We start from the raw sequence: 16834 nt of genomic DNA on the forward strand, positions 1-16834 counted from the left end.
TACAGTTCCTCTTCATCCAACAACGTCTGGAGAGAAGTACATTTCCCAGGTTTCTATACAGGGATTTGAACCCAGATCATTCCATAGGCTCTATGGAGTTGCAAACACCCGGGACTTTTCCTGCCATGGACGAGGGAAAATACTAGGGACTTTCCTCAAAGGTCCTTCAGTGTCTATCATCTTCTCAAATCGACGTCCATCCCTCGGAGCGGAGCACGCCACCATCCTGGCTCCCGGTGTACTAGCACCGGCATGCCATGGGGTGGAAGGCCATCCGTTCCTCCATGCGTCTTGAGCTGCACCACTTCTGCAGCCATCCTGCTCCAGCAGGTAGCTTCACTACCGCCGACAGGCAATCCCGGGTAAGGCTCTTGTGTGGATCGCAGCAGAGCGATTCACCACAGCACATATAAAAGTGAAATCTCAAATGCAAAAAGTTAGGGCAATACAATGTATCTCCACTGCAGTCTTTAATATAAATGCCGCAAATAGTCTCTTGTGATTTCTTGTGCTAATTTCTTTAATTCCCCAAGTGGGATGTTGCACTTTTTTCTTCACTCAATTCATTTTTTTCTCTCAGCCGGTTTAAGGTTTTGATCGTAGACCTAGTTGTGCCAATCCTCCTGAGGGAATATGTTTTTCCTGGGCTTTAAATTTTAGGTTAGAACAATTCCACTTTTCCTGGATCACTGTGGTTTTTATCTGGCTAATGTCTGTAGGCTAATAGCCCTTTCTTTCCTCCTCTTTAATACTATCTTATTCTCGTGCAGGATGCGCTTTGTTTTCCCCCTTTCCCAGGGTATTTTGTCCCACTGGTTCCCTCTCATTATCCAGCTTCTTATCAACCTTTTCTCTTGGTTTGCAATCTTTGTATCTATGTGTTTTCCAAGTTTAACTCTGTTTCATATCTTCTGCTGTGACGAGTTAGCTGTGCGATATACTGATCCGCTCGAATCTCCCTGCACCTCACATTCTCCCAGTTACCTTCTTTCTTGAAGGAGACCATTGTCGGAGGGTTTTGGTCTCTGGGTGTCTCTCTCCCTCTCTATCGCAGACACAGTCGTCTCCCCGGTGTTCGCGTCTTCGGTCTCTCTCTCCTCTCGGGGTCCCCATGCTCGCCTGCAATCACGAACACAGTGTGGTCCTCTGTTGTTGGTGGTCTCACCACCACCTGCGCTTGGACTTCGGTTTCCGCCCTGTCGGGTACAGGGTCTCAGGACTGCTGTGGCATTGGCATCCCATGTAGCAGCTGCAAGCGAGTTTGAAACTCGCGTGTTTCCCGATTCTTGTCGAGTCTTGCGCAGCTTGGGCCCTCGCACAGCCTGAGTCTACGATTCGCTCTCTTCCCCCGCTTCCCTTTCCTCCCTGTTTGGAAGCTCACTTTTTAACGTATTCGTCCCAGTAAAGTGGGATGTCTGCATTTAAAGGTAAACTACCTTTTCTCACAAGGTAGCGATATCCCTTAGGAGTTTCTTCAACCCAGTCTTGACAGTTCATCTTTTCTTGTGTTTCAAAACATCCCATGTAGGCCATGGTATGTTCAGCTGGTGGGAGTTACTCCTGGGAACGGGAATCCATGTCCCCTAAGTGGGAGTCTCTCCCGGAGAGGTTCCACTTGCCTCTACCCCTAGGGAGGGTATTGCGGAGCAAGCTCACCTCCCTGGCCTTAGGGAGAGGGGCCGAATTACCTCGATTTGTCACACCAGCCAAATATTAGAGAAAAAGAACCTGCTAAATAAAAGGGAGTAAAAGCAAAAAAGAGTAGAGGTCCCATAAAATGAGATTAGAGAACTACCAACATGGAATTCTGCCCTAACCTTAGGATACTAGAGTTTTGGAATTTGGAAATTTCCAGTGACCATAAGCGGTAGGTTTACAACCTCTGTACTCTCACATATTAAATATTCACTTGCCTTCACAACAAACATGTACATTCACAAAAGACTTTCCAGACAAACATGTTATGAAACAAAAGCTTTCTCTTACTGAATGTTCTATGTGCCTTAAGCCACATCCTAATAATTCTTTTGCCATATTAAGAGTTGCAAAAGACAGCTCAGCCATGCCTATCACTAGGTGAGCAAGGAAAAGCTCCAGGGAAACCCTTTGCTAGAATGTAAGTCAACTCTTTATCCCAGGAAAAAACGGAAGATAGAAAGCATCCTAGCTCATTGAATTTCAAACCACACCAACTACTGTGATCTTAATGAACATAGACACACATTAAAACTTTGCAGAAATCATGACATATTCGGAAAGGTACTGGCAAAATGAATGAATCCGCTACTTAGAACACATTTAAAAGTGGCTGTTGCTAGCCAAATAATCCGTTTTGATAATGTTAAGAGGTCCCGGAGCTATAGCATGGTAACATGGTCTTTATTATTTATTGACAGTGTTACTTTGGTGGCCAATCTCCTCTGTCTACGCTAGTTTAAATATTTTCTCACCAACATACACCCCAAAGTCTTAAAGGCCATGGAACTAGCTATACAGTTCACTAAAGGGAAACCACCATTGTCCTGCAGGGTTCCATTCTATCAACTATAATGTTTAACCTTTTACATGTGTTCTCTGGACAACATCCTACATTCTTACAGAATAATCCACACATGTGGAGAATTTTCAAATTTAAATCAGGACCTCCACCAATCTATTAAAATACATTGACTAGATTTCTTCAACACTAGATCGTATCTAAATTTAGATGAGAAAGCAATGTCTCCAAATACTGACCAGACAGAATTTTTTAATTCATAGAACCCCCAAAGTCACCCTCAATCCGAAATCAAATTGTCCCTTCTCATTAGTTTTGAGGCTCCCATCATTGCCACACTGGTTCAACGTTACATTCCCACCAAATATAAAATGTTCCTTTCAAACCTACAAACTGTACCCAAAGTACTACACACATTTAAACTGGTCTACTGCTACACCTTAATAGGAGGAACCAATTGTATCCTGATCAACTAGTTTAAAATTCTGAAGACTAATGCCATCCTCAATAAGACCACACCCCTTGAAAACTCAAATCCTTTCACTGGATTCCTTTCCGAAGAAAGGTGCACATCTAAAGTCCAGGTTCCACCTCAAAGCTTGACATGGAAACACTGCATTGTACTTGGCTAACTTGATCTTCACCCAGCAGCCTACCAGATTCTTCCACTCCTCCAACAAGAATCTTTTAGATGCTCCTCCCTTCAAACCAGATTCCAAGCTAACTGCAGGAATCTATTTGAAGATGCATGGTTATTTTAAGCAAGACCTGCAGAAAATGAGTGCCCTGTTGGATGTAACCAACCTCACCATTGAATGTCACTTTATTGGGTTACAGTAAATTATACCTAGTACATAACTTACAGAACCTAACATTACTGGACACAAGTCCATCATGTCTCCTTCTCCCTTCCCTACCATTTATTCCATATTCTCCCCAGACATTTGACTATAGATGTTTAACTCTTGGCACCGACACTACAGTCAACTGGCTTAGCAAACCCAGTGCTCTCCCTTTATATAGGTATTTTTTTCTTACAAACTAATCTGTCAATAGCGCCATCACTCACCAACTAACTACATCTAGTAACATGCTTCGCTGGTTCAAGATATTGCCATCACAATAAAACTCTGCTCTATACCGAGCTATACTCTTTTGAGGCCTACACTTATGCTTACCAATAACATCACATTTTAGAAACATGCATCCCTACTTCAACACCATATCACCCACTCACCCCAATTGTTTTTCTGCTCCGATTTTGGCCATTCAATTCTCTAATTTCTCTTTCCCATCAACAACTCTCCAAAACCTCTGCCTCCTTTCCACAGACGAAGGTTTGGCAACACCCTGACAGGGTGACAATATGCCACCTTTTGGACAACGCCAGGCACCATAAAACCGCTAGAGCGGTGATGGGCACAATATAAATATTGGATAACATAAAATACATGCTCAACAGGGTAAGTAAATTCCAGACATACACCTTGGCGCGGTGAAAACCTATCTCCAGCTATCCCTCCATTTGGCGTTGTGCCCCATAGAATACAGTTAAGTCCTGCGATAAATTTGGCACAAATGTACACATAGCTCCTCCAACATTTCCTTCTAATGTCTTCATGAGCATATTATCTACCCTCTGCCCTAATCCCAACCATTTATCCCAACTTTGTTCCTCCCTACCACTATTGCATGTTCTATCATACTCCTCCTTTGCCTCTCTGACAGGCAAAGAGCGTTGACACCATAACCTATGGCGCCTTCCTGTAGAAATGAAAGATGACATAACGTTACAGAACATAGGGCTAGGAATCAATTTGATGGTTAAAAGCTTAGACTGAAGACTAAAGTGGCTGATGAAGTGGACTCAAAGAAAATGCACCTCATTGAAAAATATATACACATTACAAACCTGGGTCCTGGGTCCACTGCATCTCAGTCATGGACTCTCCACCTGGAGAGGATGGAAAAGATTGTTCTCCGCTAGGTCCTGTATAGGTCTGTATTTGGTCTGTTCCATATGTATGCACAAAGGGTTGGATTGATTGTGGTGGTCCAAATCCAGTTCCAGGCAAAAAAGTGGGTGAAGCGGTTGGATAGGAAGGCTCGCCACTAGCAGGTGGTTGATGAGCAAGGGGCTGCGGTCTTTCAAGGATAGCTTGAGAATCTGAAAAAAACAAACATTCACATTATAACCTAAAGTAATGTTGCATATTACAAAGTAGAGTATCTCAGTAAGCACTTGACATTTTTTCTACTAATAACAGGGAATGTCACGCCTTTGGAGTGTCTCACCTGGAAGCACCAGCTGCACTTCCTGTACAGAAGGCATCATATTTGGTATTAACGTTGCCAACAATGGATTTTCTGCACCAGGGACCATTTCCTGTGCTGCACCTGTGCTGTCCGATGGACTGACTTGGTCCAACTCAGAGCTTGAGTTACTACAGGCATACTGCTGAGGGGTTGCTCTGTCTGAGTTGTAAACCATAGTGCCTTGCTGTGTAGGGAAATAGAAACTTGGAAGTAATGTCAGGGTTTCTATGCATGGAACAGAACAGAAATCAGCTCAAAAAGCAAAAAGGAAAGAAAGATCTTTTTATGGATGAAGCATGGGACAGTAGAGCAAATACGGTTTAATGTTTGCCTTGTTTAGTTTAATTTCTTTAATAAACACCACTATAGTCTTCAGGATTCCTTGGTATCTCCAACTTTCGAAATGTGTAATATTTGAAATCATGTGGGCATTATCAAATCAGGCAAACAATATTGCACATATCAATGAATTCAAATTGGACGTGAACATGTAGAATACATTCTGTATTCATGAAGGCCTCACCCGTGCTCTTGACAAAGCTTCAAGTCAGAAAGTCAATGTATTTCTCGAGTCTTGTCAGAATATCTAATCTAACAAGTGAATTACTGGTCTCAACATAATTAGAGAAAATTGCATCATTCTTTTGGTGTATTAGCTGAGCATACAGACATTTCTTTTTTGGGGTTTGTTCAGAGCAGGGAACATTTTAAATGGGAATATAACATTTGTGAACTAGAGATTGAGCACCCCACACCAATAGTTTGCCCACATACACGTATGTGAATGTCTGATGCCTGTGACAAAGTACAAAGTTCAATGGAAGTTATCTATGCCATCCAGGCCTAAAGAAGCTGTTAGAGTGCACTTGAAAACAATCCAACCACAGGCACAGGGAACGTAACAGCATCATTAATGAAGAAACCAGGCAAGGACAAAGTATCGAAGCATGAGTTGATGGCTGTACCTTTATCTGGCCATCCAAATGCCGGAGTCGCACCAACCAAACTGGCTCGATGAATAATTCCTGCTCTGGCTTCTCCTTGAGTTGAGGATCAAAAAATCGCAGCTGGGAGGAAATCTGCCCAAGTGCATGAATAGGAAAGTATTAATAGTATAACTATAAACATGACACTAATTACAATTTAGCAAGATCACTGCAAAGAGCACAACAGGATTTCATGAGTAAAGAACTAATTTACAGAGGTTCCCAAGTGTCACAAGGGCCAATAGACTGACTTCTGCTCAGTTACAAAAAAATGTATTTTCCGCCCAATTAACAACCTAGTCCTAACATCATTAACAAAGTCTGTTAGGATATTTGGAATGTGCAATGAAAAGAAAATGGCAAAAGTTATGGCCCACCATAAAATAGATGATAAAATCAAAGGATTACAGAGTCTTGGGGCACCGGCCAAAGCGCAGTGAAGCATGAGGCTGGCAACAGGGAGTAGTTTAAGGTGTAAGGTTGTAGAAGGTTGTGGCTGAGGTTGCAGAAGGACTGGAGGTAGGCCCTTTGATGGCTAGCACAAAGATGATAAACAAGGTCAAAGGCCCATTAACATGAGTTCCTGAGGTTGGGGAGGCCAAGCATGGCAACAGCAGGACAAATGTACATGGCTGACATGCTAGGGCAGAAGGCATCGTTGGGGTTCGGTGGCCTCTTTGCTTTTTCATTTTTTTTTTTTTTTTTTAGAATTTCAGATCTAGATTTGTGACCAGGGGGGCTTCTACCAATGGGCTCCTGCCACTGCTACCCTTTTTGAATGTATAGTCCCATGGTGGTTAATAAGGATCCTGGCAGAGGGGTGGTTTTCAAGCCCTTTATTTTGCCCCTAGCTTTGTGTTATTACTCTATACTGGTTTTAGGGAGTGGGCTTGTGGCAGCTGTTACATAGCTTTGAATTCACCAAGGGTGCAATCAGAGATACCACATTTGTAGCACAATGTTACTTCATGAAGATATTAGGGCACTATGAGAAACCTGGAGGTATTCTCCCATGTAGACCCCGAGAATCCTCTATTCAGATGTCCAGTTGGAGGGCCATCGCTATTGGATCCAAACCCTGGGAGCAGACAAGCAAGGGAGGATCACCTGGGTAGGGGAGTCCGGGGTTGAGGCCATGGGAGAAACCCAGGGGAGACGTGGTCTCCCAAAGGGACAAAAGGCGAAAAGAAGGAAGTCGCTGAAGCCTTCATGGGATACATAAGTCCTGCTGTCCCGGATCTAAGAGGGAGGCAAAGATACCGGCCAGAAAAGAGGCAGAGAATAAAGGGGTGGGGGGGGCTTGTCAGAAGAAACAAAGGCCTAGCCTTGACATTAAAACCTACTCAGCTTTCCCATTTCAGATCATAGGGTATGCTAGCAAAACCAATGCCTCCATAACAGAATACCAGGGGCCGAGACTGACTGTAAAAATGGAGAATCACCCCAGTTACAGAAAAAAATCAGGATCAATTGCATTTTCTCCTATTTTCATTGCCCCATGTTCATTCAGCCCACAGACAGTATTTGCAATCTCATCCCTTCTCCCCCTCCCAATTTCCAACAAGTATTAGTACAAGGAAGAGGCGATCAAGAGTATTAAGGATTACCAATAGCAATAACATTGGGAGGCAGGAAGAGGCCTACTACATTTCACCACTAGGCTGTTCCACGAATGGAGTCATGTAAGGGCAAGCATTCCACCTTAACCATGCACACCTGACTCCACTTGACTCTCAGCTAGGCTATAAAAGGTGTGGTTCTGCCAAAGAAGATGAGCGAGTTGGAGTTGCTGGTTGGAACGTGGAAGCCAGGGAGCAGGAGATGGCAGCAAGAGAAGCCTGGGAGGCCCAGAGGAGAGCGGGATGCCAAGACGCAGACGCGGTGTATCAGAGGGGTTGCAGCGTGGCAAGGGAAGCATCTCTTCAGGGAGCCAGAGTGAGGCATGCTGCAAGCTGCCGGTCATGTCCAGGCCAGTGCTCGTTTCCCCTGGGACATATGCCGATCCCAGGGGTTTCTGAGGGGTAGCTGGCAAGACCCTGAACTCAATGTACCGATCCAGAGGACCTGATCACCAGCGCCGCACTACCGGGTGAGTTTTGCAAAGAAAATAGAGAAACTCAGTAGCATGCAGGCGGCTGGAGCAGGAGAAAAAGTGATTAAAGATGCAAGCAGCACGTTATTCGGAAAGCAGAAAGAAAGCAAGGAAAACCAGAGAAACAGTGCACTGGTGGCACAAAGACAGAGAAAGAGTGAATTTAAAGGGAGCGGAAAGCAAATAGGGGGATGAGCAACCCAAAAGCAGGAAAGAGGGTGCAAGCGACCGTAAAGTAAAAAAAAAGGAGGGTGCAAGGGTGCACAGTCAAGTGAGAAGAGTGTGCCAGGAGCACAGCTAAGCAAGAGGAGTGTGCAACAGGCACACTAAAGGGAAAGGGAGGTGGAAGTGTGCACAGCAAAGTGGAAAGAAAGGTGAAAGAGAAACAAGAGCAGAATGGAACTTTTGTTTGAAACCTGAAGGACATAAGCTTGGGGAAGATGACCCTGAGAGGCCCATAGAGACATTTTGAACTTTGCAAGAGAGGCCTAGACTTGGGGAAGGGAACCCTGAGAGGCCTAACAGAAACTGTGTCTTTTTGTTTGGAATAGGAAGGATTGAAGCTTGAGGAAGGGAACCCCAAGAGACCCAGAGACGTTGAGGGACTTTGTTGACTTGCTGCAAGAGCCCTACGTAGAAGGTAGGGAGAGCATCCCTTTTGAGTTTAACTATTATTGAAACTGGCAGAACCATACCCAATGGTAAGGCTACCTGAAACCAGTCTTGGTTTACATTTATATTATGGGAGCCACCATTTCCATCATTAAGAAGAACCTAGATCACATTTTGTCTAAGAGTGAGGGCAAGCATAGGTTGCGACACAGACAGATTTTGGTTTTTGACTTCCAGACATCGACGGCCCTTAGAAACATCAGTTGATGGAACAACCCCCTTAGAGTTAGGGCCAGTTAAGCATTACACCAACCCAAAAAGGTTTTTCAATAAAGGTTTTCAAACTGTTACTTTTGAGTCTGTCTCTCTTGATACCATGTCTGTCTTACAGTACAAACATATCTTTCTAAACCATGCTCTTGCCCATTTTTCTTTTTGGGCCATGTCTGTTTAGGGAAACAGCAAAGTCGGCTTAAAATCGCCTTTGTGCACACATAGCCAATATGGCCAAAGACCAAGGGAAAAATCAACCGGGGGGTGGAGGGAACTGTGGAAATGGCAGTCTCCACATGTCAACACCCGACAACCTTTACCTGTGTTTCACACATATGTCACTTGAGTTTGCTGTGTGTTTTTATTTTACCAATGCATTACGTCACTTATTTTTCCCAAATCTATTTTCCATCTTGCACTGTATGTGTCTGTATGGAACAAGTTACTTACCAGTAATTATTGTTCTCCAGCATGGCTCTGGCATAGATTCACATGCTCATGAATATTCCCCGTCAGGCTGGGAATTCTCAGTAAAAAGAAAAACAGTTTCACTTTCACTTACAAACTGTATTTCTCCTCTAAACCAATCACTGTCCTCTGGGTCATACTACCCCCATCCAATGACAGTCCTCTCCTTAAGCCCCTTCTCTGGCGGCCATCGTCAGATTTGTTAAGCACGTAAAGAGGCAGTATGACCAAGAAGAGCCACAGAGGGGACGGAGGGAGGGTTCACATATGAATCAATGCCAGACCCATGATGGAGAACAATAGTTACAGCTAAGTAACTTGCTCCTTCTCCAACATGGATTTAAATGCTCATGAATAACGAATACACAGCAGTACAACATGCCACCTCTCGTGGATGTGTAAAGGATCAACAGAATTGTTAACTTAACCTTTGGAACAGACTCACCTCAAGCAAACATGTTGCGTAGCACTGCTTGGAAGGTGTGCGTGGACCTCCACATAGCAGCCCTGCAAATGTCCAGCATGGGCACACCAGCTAGGAACACAGTCGTCGTAGCGATTGCTCTGGTGGAGCGGGCTCTGGGACGGCCAGGCTGCGTTTGGTTCGCCAACCGATGACAGTGCATGATGCAGCCAGAGAGCCACCTTGAGATGGAAGCCTTGAACAAGGCTTTCCCATGGTACACAGGACCAAAGTACACAAACAGCTGTGAAGTCTTTTGAAAACTCTTAGTGCATGCCACGTAGAACTTCAGGGCACTAGCAACGTCCAGCGAGTGCAAGGCCCTTTCAGCCAGTGACGGAGGTTTCGGGGAAAAACTGGGAACATCAAAGGTTTGTTGAGGTGAAATTCAGACAGAACCTTCGGCATGAAAGAGGGGTGCATCCGCAGCACCACCCTCTATTTGTGGAAAGTCATGTATGGCGGTTTTCAAGATGGGGCCTATATCTCACCCACCCTCCTAGTAGAGGTGATTGCCACCGGGAAAGCCATTTTCCACAAGAGGAATTTAAGAGGGGCCTGATGTACAGGCCCGAAGGGCCCCCCCCCCATGAGCATTGCCAGCCCCACGTTGAGATCCCACGCCGGGGGAGGAGCCTTCCCTGGCAGGAAATAACAAAAAAGTTGTTTGAGGGATTCCTTGACGAGTCGATGAAACCACAGTGAAGATCGCCGCTAGATGTACCTTGATCGAGGCGTGCGCCAATCCGGCCTTGGCAAGGATAGCAAATATGGAAGAATCTGCTGGGTTGTGACCGTAAAAGGTGTTATCTTCTGTGACTGGCACCACATCGCAAAACGCTTCCACTTGTGACCGTAGCACTTCAAAGTCGACGACGTCCTGGCCTTGGCGAGAACCTCCTACAATTCGCAGGCAACTCATATCCTCCAAACTTTAGGGCTGCAGGAGCCACAGCCTCAGGTTGAGAGATCCTGGGTCATGATGCAGGATTGCGCCTCCTTCTCTGGCGAGAAGATCCAGGACCACTGGTAGCTTGATCAGAGGCCACGCGGACAGGCTGAGAAGGTCCGGTTACCAAATCTGCATCGGCCACGCATGGGCGATTAGTATCATCCTGCACTGACACGCAGTGTATTGATGACTCATAGCAGGAAAGGCAATGGAGGAAACTCGTACAGAAACATCCCTTCCCACAGGAAGGAGAGCGTGTCCCCCAGGATCCTAGGGTTGGTGGAATCTACTGGCAAATGTCTGGCATTTGGAGTCCGCCACCGTCGCAAACAGATTGATCTGGAGCCTGCCTCACTTGACAAAGATTTGGTCCACCAGGTCCTGCCGAAGTTCCCACTCGTGGCAGGAGCGCAATTCCCTGCTGAGAGGATCCGAATGCGGTTCTTGACTCCCGCTAGGTGAAGAGGGACAAGGAACATTTCTTTTCTGTCGGCCCAGCGCCATGAGCCTTGCGTTTCCCTGGAGAGCACCAGGGATCGAGTGCCCCCTTGTTTCACGATGTAAAACATTGTGGTGGTGTTGTCTGAAGATCCTAACCACCTTGCTCTTCCGAGACGGAAGGAATGACTTGAGGGCCCAGAACACTGCCCGTAGCTCCAGGATGTTGATATGGAGATCCTTCTCCTCTGGCAGCCACAGGCTTCTGGCGTGCAGACGTCCAGTGTGGGCTCTACAGCCTTCCAGGGAAGCGTCCGTGGATAACGCGTGCCCCAGGCTCCTCGGTTGGTGGAATCTGCTGGCAAACATCTGGCATTTGTAGTTTGCCACCGTCGCAAACAGATTGATCTGGGGCCTGCCCCACTTGGCAAAGATGTGTTCCACCTGGTCCTGCCGAAGTTCCCACTCGTGGCAGGAGCGCAATTCCCTGCTGAGGGGATCCGCAACGGTTTTCTTGACTCCCGCTAAGTGAAGAGGGAGGAGGAACATTTCCACCACCTTATCGCCCAAAGGAACCCCGTCTCCCAGAGTGCTCTCGTCTGAAGTTTCCAGACACGTGTACCCAGCAAGCTTCTAGGAACTCCTGAAGAGGTTGCATCTGTAAGCTGCAGAGCCGGATGAGGTAGATGCAGGACAGCATGCCGAGCAACGATTTGATGATCCGCACCGTGGCCGTCTTCCTCGACAACAGCCGCTGCACCTTCCCCTGAATGGCTGCTACCCTCTCCTCCGAGGGTGATGCTAAGCAGGACACTGCATTGAGTCTGGCCCCCAGGAACAGCTCATTCTGCGAGAGTGTCAAGCAGGACTTTGGATAATTGATAGAGAATCCCAGATCCATCAGCAGCTTGAAGGCTGCCTACGTGTGTCCGACGCCAAACTCTCGCAAGCAGGCCTGGATGAGCAATTCGTCGAGGCACAGTTAGACGTGAATCCCCTGTAGATGCAGATGGGCCGCCACCGGTGCCAGGCACTTCGTGAGCACTCTGGGAGCCGGCCTCAAGCCGACCGGTAGGGCCTTGAAGTTGTCGTGCTGTCCCTGCACAACTAAGCATAGAAAAATCTGGCGTTTCCTGTGAATGGTGACATGGAATCAGGCATCCTCCAGGTCCAGCAACGTCAAGAAATCCCCTCTTTCCAGTTGGCTGAGCATGTGCTGCAATGTGACCATCCTGAATTTCTGAGACCTGAGGTACTTGTTCAGACGGAAGTCTAGAAAGGGCTTCCCAGCCCCCAGTCTTCTTTCTTACCAGGAAGTATCTGGAATAGATACCGGAGCCCAGAGTCGCTGGGGAACCAGCTCTAGTGCCCCTTTTCGTAGCATGGCCAGTACCTCCTCCAAGAGCTGACAGATCCCCATCTGCTGGAACACCACGTCGGCAACATCTAGCGCCACTGTGATGGTGTGATGAGACGCTACCTCTCCCTTCTGTAAGAGGGCGATCGCCGCAATCCTCTTGTCGTACAGAAGGAACTCCAAAATCAGACCCAGCTTGTACCATAGCTCCCGGTCATGCCTGGCTAGGATCGCCAGTGCGTTGGCTGACTTGATGGTGGACGCTGCGGTGTAAATCACTTTCCTCCTGATGGCGTCCATCTTTTCGCTGTCTGGAGGGACTGAAGACCACGAGGACTGGTTAGATGACAGTTTCCTCGCGGCCATCAAAACCACTGAATTCAATGATGGTTGCAACCTCAGGCACTTGGGTGCAGATTCCGGTACCCGTTACTTCTTCTCCAGCCTTAAGTAGCTTTGGGTTTTCACCTTAAGTTACTAGGGTATTCCAGACGTGGAACCCTTGCTCACCGTTCTTAGAGAGGCACAGCTCCACCTCACTGACGAGGCCCAACCAGGCCGAAACACGTGTCTGGGGTTGCTGTTGGTACTCTTGTTCAGAAGAGAATTGCCTGGCATTTCGGTGCTGGACTACACTTGGGCAGGACAAAGACTAATGTGTAGTGGAAATTTCTCTTCTGTGTATGGATGGTGAGCGAAAGACTGGTTGAGACTCAAACCCGGGATATAGGCCGGTAGATAGAAACTCCCAGAACCCCCCTTACTTATGCATGTGAATCCATGCCAGACACCATGCTTGAGAAATGTCTTTTCCCTGCCTATGAATATACCCACTCGCTCCAGACTACAGTTTGTGCTGTTTAGGACCAGCCCTGACTGCATTTCCTGGGATTGTGGTTTATGTCTGCCAAGTGCTTGCATGTTCTCCCGTGTCTGTATTTTGTCCTGTATTAGGTTATTGCATGGACGGTTCACTGTACTTGGTTCCAACATTGCCTGCTCGCTGCATTTCATCTTTTACATTATGATCCCTATATTTCCTTGTTTTCTGGCACACTAGACATTGCCCTTCATTTATCCTGTGTTCCTGTACTGTATGGATAGCAGGCATTATGTCGTGTGTGTGTGACCCTGCCTTGCATGAGGACCTGTGTTGAGTTCCTGCTATTGTGTTTAGTCCACTCTGTGGTATGTGTGAAAGGCCTAAGGGAGGCTTGCAGAACTCCAGCCATGCTCCTGCTCAGACAAAGGGACTATTTCATCCAGAAAGCAGTTCCCACTGTTAAACCTGTTCCTAGCTCACACAAACAGTTGCTAGCATTACTCTCTTCCTGAGCAACTCCTCCCCTCCCAAGTAAGTGACCTGCCATTTATATACATTGTTCCAGCCTAGGTTTACCCACTCGTCCTGCACCCTGTAATTTAGATCACCCCCCCTTCCTGCCACCAATCCCTGGCATGTGTCTTTAGGCCGCAAATACACAAATATGATGCTGGCCTTCGACATCCGGACACCCAAATTACTATTGTATTATCTAGTTTAGGAGTTCAATGGAGGATGTTCTTCATTCTCATTTCCATACCTTATTGTTAGTAGGGGTAATCCAGACAGGAATTTAAAGTGCAATTGATCATTATGTACGCAATTGATGTGAGAAAATGTTTTACCCCTTTCGCTATCATAGGTTTACATTATTTTGTATTATGTTACAAACAACAGAATAAGCACCTTGTACATTTCTCGTTTTCATTTTGTTCCATGTAGTTTCTGTATGAGTTATTGAATAGTTCTACTCTATGGACTATTCATTTGTCTAAAATATAATAAAGATATCCTACTTCGTTTATTAAATATTCAGTGTATGTCACATTAATTTGCTTGGTCCTAGCACACAACTGCCTGTGGCTTCATTTATTATATGGTCAAATAACTTTAAGCAATATCAGGTTTTTTTAATGGTTCAGTTGGGAACTAACCTTCTTGTTTTGACCAATCCCTGGGAAAAGCCCAGAAACTAGTCCCCCCCCGGTTATGTCCATCATGGGGGTAGGCAGGTTCTGCAAGGGCACTTGTCCCATACCCTGTAATCTCCATCCCGTTTTCCAGTCACCAAGCCCTGTTGTGTCCATCATGGGGGTGGTTCTGGAGTGGGGGGAGCGACAGCCTTATAGGCGTGTGGAGAGAGGACATGGCTCTTTATTTGGTTGCTGGAACATGTGGGTTGCGGACAGAGAATCGGAGGCCCTTTTAACGTAGGTGTAGACCCCCCAGAGTGGGAGAAATTACATAGAACAGGGTATTTGACCCATATTCGTTCTCAGTAGAGGGGCTCCCAGACTCCTTTTCAATTACCCTTTTCCCTGTCTGCCGTTCCCCCATCCTTCCCCGTTTCTCCTCCTCCCCCAACCTGCTAGATTTTTCCCCCAGTAGGCCTCCTGGACTCACTGCCCCATCGCTCCTCCTCTCTCCCTTTCTCATTCTCGGTTTCTCTTTCTCCCTCTCTTTCCCTTCCTTTCTCCTTTTTTCTCTTTCTCCCTCTCTTCCCTCTCCCTACATCTCACCCACTGTCTCACCCACTGTCTCACCCACTGTCTCACCCACTGTCTCACCCACTGTCTCACCCACTGTCTCTTTCTTCCTCTCCCCCCTTCCTCTCAGCCCTCACCACCCATCCTAGACCCATCTCTCTCACTATCTCCCCAGCGACAATGTATCTGCCTCGCTCGCCACTCTTGCATCGCTACCCATTCTTTCTTCTCTCCTCTTTCCCCAGTCTCTCTGGCCCCCACCATATCCAAGGGTACTCCACAGTCCCCCAACCCATGAAAGTAGCTGTGCCTAGCTTGTATGCCTGCCAGGAATGGTCCACCTTGTGCCCACAGCCCAGTGCAGACAATCATTTGTGTCCAGTGTACTTAATGGCAATAAGTACACTTTTCTGCCTGTATTAAATCTGTTTTGCAAAGACTTTGTTGCAGCCGTTGGTGTTCTCACTATTCGGTGTCGCCTGCCAGTTACAGACACAGGGGGGGACCCAGTCCATCTGCACACACAACGGGTCTGTTAATTCCTGGCCCAAAACTGTGGCTCTGCCTGGGATCTCCCCCACGGCCTTCCCCATTTTGGCCTGCCTCCCAAGTCCACAGTTTCCTGGAAGCTCGACTTGGATCTAAAACCTGATCTAGGTCACTGATCGTGTGAAGCACCTCAACGTCTGCAACTTCCCCGACTGAACTCAGGCCTGTTCTGCAACCTGAACTCCTCTCCTCTGTCCATTTCTGCCTTCAGCAAGAAACCTCTCTATCCACATGGATTCTAACTGTACCCTTTTCCAGAACATATGGACCAAGGTGTACCAGTCCCAGAGAAAAGGTGAATCTGCCCTCCAAGCTGCCTGCTATACCCGTGCCTGGGTGCTGTATCAAGTAGTAAGGTAACAACTGAAGTACCGGCATTGCTGGCTTGTCGGGAGGGCTCCTAGTCTCTGAGGGGGGGGTGGTAACACTGAGGGTAGGTCAGTGTACCCGTCCAGTCAAACCTGGTCCCACTCCCACAGTGGTGAGGTGCTAGCACAATGCCACTGCCAGAGGAGGACCTGCACGCCCACACAACATCACACAACTGCAATGGCAAATTGTGGGGTGTAACTTTCTGCATAATCTACCCAACTAGTCATAGCCTCCAGATCTCAAACACTAATTGTGTCTGGTGTTCGGTTTTGACCCCAAGTGTTCCCCAGGAGAGTGGAGTCGCCTGCCCTGTAACAAACTCACCTTCTATGCCCAACCCCGGAGGCTGAACAAGTGTAGCTGTTGCTCATTGCTCACCTTAGGGACCAGTCCGCCTGGAGTCTCGTTTTAGAGCACGCTACCTGTTACTTAATTCAGTTTACTAGTAAAAGGGCCACCTAGTCTGTACCAAACTTATCTCCTTGACACGCATTAGGAGTGAACAAGGCTAGTAGAGGGCCCAACCTCACTCACTTACCCAGTATGATTCTGGTCGTGAGATCCGTGCATTTCTTTGGACCACGAGAGTGGGCCTCTCGAGATTGTCTTTGCTTGGAACACTCTTTTTCAGAGTGCCTGACCTGCCTGCCTGAATCCGAATAGTTTTCTAGAGACGCCTGGGAATTGTACTCAACACTTTTTTGTAAATGGACCAGTAGCTCAGCATTACTGTGCTCTCTGTCCTGCAACAGTTGATCACCAAAACCCTTCCCTAGTTGAGCCCCTTTGAGTGTGCATCTGAGTGCCTGTGAGCGATTTCGAGTGCGCTAGATTCACCTTGGTTGACAGACTGGAATAGCGGTGCTGACCTATGCCCTGTAGTAATTTTGTATTTGTCATGAGAAACTTCAAACTGCATAAATAGAACAA

The 16834-nt window shown here is 46.9% G+C and overlaps 1 protein-coding gene across 6 annotated transcripts in view; it reads right to left on the minus strand.

Moving 5' to 3' along the window:
- Positions 1-16834, minus strand: part of SEC16A (SEC16 homolog A, endoplasmic reticulum export factor) — a 1467667-nt gene that overhangs the window by 536005 nt on the left and 914828 nt on the right. For all 6 annotated transcript variants that reach the window (XR_011268503.1, XM_069609587.1, XM_069609588.1 and 3 more), the window contains exons 18-20: positions 5779-5892; positions 4793-4997; positions 4410-4664 (exon numbers count right to left, since the gene is read on the minus strand). Coding sequence is in view for 5 of the 6 variants with exons in the window: in XM_069609587.1 (XP_069465688.1) it covers positions 4410-4664; positions 4793-4997; positions 5779-5892 (574 nt within the window). In the remaining variant the exon portion in view is untranslated. The remainder of the gene's footprint in view (positions 1-4409; positions 4665-4792; positions 4998-5778; positions 5893-16834) is intronic.

This window comes from Ambystoma mexicanum, chromosome 8, assembly GCF_040938575.1.
Source record: "Ambystoma mexicanum isolate Mex_15411 chromosome 8, UKY_AmexF1_1, whole genome shotgun sequence".
Lineage (NCBI taxonomy): Eukaryota > Metazoa > Chordata > Amphibia > Caudata > Ambystomatidae > Ambystoma > Ambystoma mexicanum.